The 5,780-nt window shown below is 40.3% G+C and overlaps 1 protein-coding gene across 4 annotated transcripts in view; it reads left to right on the forward strand.

The window, feature by feature from the left end:
- The window catches only part of RMND5A (required for meiotic nuclear division 5 homolog A), a 68,819-nt gene that overhangs the window by 16,532 nt on the left and 46,507 nt on the right, over window positions 1-5,780 (forward strand). For all 4 annotated transcript variants that reach the window (XM_017536643.2, XM_017536648.2, XM_017536645.2 and 1 more), the window contains exon 2: window positions 5,325-5,467. In XM_017536643.2, the coding sequence (XP_017392132.1) occupies window positions 5,325-5,467 (143 nt within the window). The remainder of the gene's footprint in view (window positions 1-5,324; window positions 5,468-5,780) is intronic.

The following is a 5,780-nucleotide window of genomic DNA, read 5'->3' on the forward strand; positions in this document are numbered from 1 at the left end:
GCTCACTGCAGCCTCAACCTCCTGGGCTCAAGGGATCCACTTGCCTCAGTCTCCCTAGTTGCAGGGACTACAGACATGAGCCACTATGCCCAGCCACATTTTTGTATTTTTTGTAGAGACAAGGTCTTGCCTTGTTGCCCAGGCTGGTCTCGAACTCCTGGGCTCAAGTGGTTCTCTTGCATTGGCCTCCCAGAGTGCTGGGATTACAGGTGTGAACTGTGCCTGGTGCTTTGCCCGTTTTTCATTACATCGATTGTCTTGTTATTGTTGAGCTTTAAGAGTTCTTTATATATTCTGGATACTTGACCCTTATTAGAATGTAATTTGCAAATATTTGCTTCCCTTCTATTGTCTTTTTACTTTATTGATAGTGTTTGAAACACAAAAGCTTTTAATTTTGATGAAGTCATTTTAATTATTATTATTTTTTTGGTTGCTTGTGTTTTTGGTGTCATATCTGAAAAACCATTGCCTAATTCAAGGTCAGAAATGCATCTGTTTTTTGGTAGTTTCAACTCTTACATTTTGGGTCTTTATTCCATTTGAGTTAATTTTTATTTTTGTTTTTATTTTTTTGAGACAGGGTCTCTCTCTGTTGCCCAGGCTGGAGTATAGTGGCATGCTCATGGCTCACTGCAGCCTTGACCTTCTGGTCTCAAGAAAATCCTCCCAGCTCAGTCCCCCTGGAAGCTTGGACTACCAGCGTGCACCACCACCTGCTGCTAATTTTTGTATTATTTGTAGGGATGGAGTCCTGCCATGTTGCCCAAGGTAGTCTCAAACTCCTGGGCTCAAGCAATCTACCCACTTCAGGCTCCCAAAGTGCCTGTATTACAGACATGAGCCACTGCACTCAGCTCATTCGAGTTAGTTTTTATGTATTCTGTGATCCTTTTACATGTGAATATCTTGTCCCAGTACCATTTTTTGAATATGGCTTTAAAACCAAAACTATTCTTTGTCCTCACTTTATTTACCATCAATTCACATACTTGTATGTCTTGCACATTTGCAGGCACTAATTAATATTAATATATTAATATAATATTAATATACAATTTACAATAAAGACTTGGTGTTCTCTTGGGGGCTAATGTTTAGTAGAGACTGATGATGGTATATATATATGAAATTGTTAAAATGGTTTATAATTAAGTGCTGGGGAAGTAGGGGAGAGATTGGAAGTTACCAGGAATTCAGAAAAGGGAGTAAGTCTGTGGTCAGATGGGTTCATAGAGAAGATGAAGCTATTGAGGTTAGGTATGCTTTAGGTTCGGAAAGATCAGAAATGGCCAGAACAGAGCTGTTGAAGCAATTAGATTCTTTTTGGTCCAAGAAGTGTATGGAACAACTTTTAAACAGATTTTGAAATTTTCTTGAAGACCAAGTCTTGCCTTAGCCTAAATTATGTTATTAAAAGTTGGAAGCCTAATTGTGTTATTGGAATTTGGAAGCACTTGATATAAACTTCATGCAACTGTGTTTAGAGATAAGGACAGTTTTTTCTTTTCATTTCTTTCAGTAATTGTCATTGAATCAGACTTAATATAGCCCCTCTTCACAGTTTCCTGTAACCTTTTAGGATTTATTTTCAAGGAACTTTAGAGAAACTATTTTTGTCATGGTCGCTGATTACTTCCACATTGTAAATCCAGTGGCCAATTCTCAGTCCACATCTTATTTGACCTAGTAGCACATAACACAATCGGTTACTCCTTCTTCCTTTGATACATTTTCTTTTCTTGGTTTCCCCAACACAATACTTTCTTGAGTTTCCTCCTCCATCACAGTTAATGCTTCAGTAGTTTTCGTTAGTCTCCTTGTCCAGTTCTATTTCTTCCCAGCCTCATAAACTTGGAGTTCTCAAGACTCAGTTCTTTTATCACTTTTCTCTTTCTGTACAGACTCCCCTGTTGATTTCATATAGTCCCATGCATTAAATATCATATATATGCCAGCGACTCACAAATTTGTATCTCCAGCCCTAACATTGCTCTTGAATTTCAGGTTTGCATGTCTCACCAACTCCTCCACTTATGCACTGCAGTGCCTACTCAACATCTCAAACTTAACAAGCCCCAAACTGAACTTTCTGTCTCTCCTCTCCCCTTATACCCACTCAGCCTTTATTTTATTTTATTTTATTTTTTTGGTGGGATGGGGAGTTGAGGTCTTGCTCTGTCACTCAGGCTGGAGTGCAGTGTTGTAGCTCCCTGCAGCCTACACTTCCTAGGCTCAAGTGGTCATCCCACCTCAGCTTCCCAAGTAGCTGGGACCACAGTTTTGTGCCACCATGCCCAGCTAATTTTTGTATGTTTTGTAGAGACAGGGTCTGATTCCACTGCCCAAGGTTGGTTTCAAATTCCTGTGCTCAAGTGATCCTCCTGCCTTGGCCTCCTGAGATTGTTTTTCATTTTAATTGAAGACAACTCCATCTTTCTAGTTGACCCAGGCGAGAAACCTTGGAGACATCTGTGAGTCCTTTTCTTCCCTCATGTCCAGTCATGAAATCCTAGGCTGAGCCAGTGTCATTTCTCATCTGGATTGCTGCCACAGCCTCTTATTTTCCTGCTCTGTTCTGGTACTCCTATTGCCAGTTAGACTGACCATATTAAAATGTTTTATTGGCCAGGCATGGTGGCTCACATCTGTAATCCCAGTACTTTGGGAGGCCAAGGCAGGAGGATAATTTGAGCCCAGAAGTTTGAGACCAGCCTGAGCAACATGGCAAAACCTTGTCTCTGCAAAAAATACAAAATTTAGCTGGTATGGTGGTGGGCATCTGTCATTTAAGCTACTTAGGAGGCTGAGGTGGGGAGGATTGCTTGAGCTGGGGAGGCAGAGGTTGTGGTGAGTCAAGATTGTGCCACTGCACTCCAGTGTGGGCAATAGAGCAAGACCCTGTGTCTAAAAGAAAAACAAAAACATTTTATTAGCTTACATGCCTTATCTGCTCAAAACTTTGCAGTGGATCTCCCTTTCAGAGTAAAAGCATAAGTTTTTTTTTGTTTGTTTTGTTTTTTAGCACTCAGAAAATGATTTGGTTCCAGTGCAAGCATAAGTCTTTACAATGCCAGAGAGATCCTACCAAACCAGGACCGTTATGCCTTGGACCGCTTCTCTTACTTTCCTTGGCCAGAAATCCACTTTTGACGCACTGACGTCTTTTCTATATGAATAGTCTAGGTGTATTCTTGCAATAGGACTTTTCTCCCCTCAGCCTGACATACTTTTCCCCAAAGTAGCCAGTCACATGGTAATTCCTTCACTTTCTCAAGTCTTGGCTCCAGTGTCATCTACTCAGTGAAGGCCACCATGCTGGCACTGTTTTAAAGTTGCAGTTGCTCCAACCACACACACTCCCCATCTCCTTTACCCTGCTTTTTTCCCCCAGGTAGCATATATCATCTTTTGTTGTAGTATATAATTTGCTTATTTTTTGTGTTATGTCTCCTGCACGCAGGTGAGTTCTTGGGCATGGATTTTTAGTTATTTTGTTTCACTGCTGTACCTGTCACATAGTGAGTGCTCAATAAATATTGGTTAAATGAGTGGGCATCCTAAGGATGTTACACTCTTGGGCTCCTTGTTGAAATTCTCAGGTGCCATCCCAGACCTACTAAGTGAGAAACGCTGGGGTTGGAGTCTAGCTACTTTGTTTTAACCTTAAGGCCTCCAGGTGATTCTGATGTAAATTAAAATTTAGAACTTCAGCTATATAATGGTTAGGATTTCAGATACCAGGCCTGTTGCTTACAGGTGGGACTATGTAGATGCAGAGATAAATGACAAATACCTTAACTGGATTTGTTCTCTCTGTCTCTTTTTCTCCCGTCTCCTCCTTTTTTCCTGCTATAGGAACAAAATTTGGAGGGAGGTAGCTCAGGGAAAGAGGATGTAAACTGGAGTAACTTTCAGTTGATCATGTGTGTTAGGGGTCTTTATAACCACCCTTAGGTTCCAGTGATTCATTAAAAGGACTTACACAATTCAGCATATAATCATACTGTCTTAATTAAAGTTTATTACAGCAAATAATACAAAGCAGAACCACCAATTACTCATGAGGCAAAAAATCCAAAGTCCAAAGTTAGGCAGTAGGTGCCCCAGTGACCAGCCCCCAATAAAAGCCCTGGGCACTGAGCTTCTAATGAGTTTCTCTGGTAGGCAACACTTAACACTTCTCATAACCCATTACTGGAGAAATTAAGCATGTTCTGTGTGACTCCACTGGGAGGGGACTATTGGAAGCTTTCTCCATGCCAGGAGAAAGCCAGGTACTCACTGCCTAGAATGTACCAAAATTCTAGATTCCCAGAAGGAATGCAGGTGTTCACCATAAACCACACTGTACAAAAGTTTAGGCACAATGGGCCATTCTTCTCAGTTAGGGCAGGGGTCCCCACACCCCCAGCTGTGGACCAGTACCTGTATGTGGCCTGTTAGGAACCAGGCTGCACAGCAGGAGGCGAGCAGCCCTGAAGGAGCATTACTGCCTGAGCTCCACCCCCTGTCAAATCAGTGACAGCGTTAGATTCTCGTAGGAGCCCGAACCCTGTTGTGAACTGCACATTCGAGGGATCTAGATCATGTGCTCCTTTGAGAATCTAACTAAGCCTAATCTGAGGTGGGATCAGTTTCATCCCAAAACCATCCCCCGCCCCCAGCCTTTATCCTTGGAAGAAATGTCTTCTACGAAACTGGTCCCTAGTGCCAAAAAGGTTGGGGAACGTTGAGTTAGGGAACGGTGGGAACATTTCCAAACTCCTAAGTTTCTATATGCCAAGAGCCACCTTTGTAAGCAGGACTTTCTAAGGGTAGCAGTCTCTAACCTGCTGTGTCTGACATAACTCTTTTCTGCACATGATGGTATCCAGAGACGTTTGTTTTCTTCTACTTCTTTATATGGGATGTGAAGCATTTGCACTAAATCGTCTCTCTTGAGGAGTTTAGTAACAACCAGAACATTTTGAGAATGATTTCAGCAGTGTAACTGGGTTTAATAAGTGAGCTTATTCACTTAGACATATTTTCTTAAAAATAATACTGCCTTGATAGTATTATTCGTAGTCTGTACTTAATTTTGTAATGAGAAAAATGACTCCTTTTATAGTAAAATTTTCTTTTTCCAAAAGTAAGAAAATTGTATCTTTCTTAGTATCCATTTGAAAAACAACATCTGTGAATGTGACCATCAGCTTCAAAGCAGATACTAATTTTTCTTCACTTTTCTTCCCTCTTTCATGGTCCAAAAGGCCCATTTGAAACTTGTGATCTTTGGGTTTCAGTGAGTAACCAATCTTGCTTTTTTTATTTTTTTATAGGCCAAGATGCTGAATTATCAGGGACACTTTCACTTGTTTTGACACAGTGCTGTAAAAGAATAAAGGATACCGTTCAAAAATTGGCCTCGGACCACAAAGACATCCACAGCAGTGTTTCTCGTGTTGGAAAAGCCATTGATAAGGTATGGTATTGAAGGAAGTATTTTGTATTTTTAAGCGTCATTATCTTTCTTCTGTCAGTACTTAGATAACACTAGCTTTCACAAATTACTTCATGCTGTTCCTATTTTGTTTGCTTTTGATAACTTATGCAGGTCTAGTTTTACTATGTTATTCTTATTAAAGTTCCCTGTTACTATTATTTTAAAAATAAAAGCAAAATTAAAAACCCCTCCTTTTATAGCTTTGTTGTTTATCCATTTGCATACATGATTGGAGCTCTTAGGGTCATGATGAATAAAGTTCCAAAGAAATTTTTTTTTTTTTTTTTTTTTT

The sequence above is a fragment of the Cebus imitator genome, unplaced genomic scaffold (genome assembly GCF_001604975.1).
Source record: "Cebus imitator isolate Cc_AM_T3 unplaced genomic scaffold, Cebus_imitator-1.0 Scaffold99, whole genome shotgun sequence".
In the NCBI taxonomy this organism is placed as follows: domain Eukaryota; kingdom Metazoa; phylum Chordata; class Mammalia; order Primates; family Cebidae; genus Cebus; species Cebus imitator.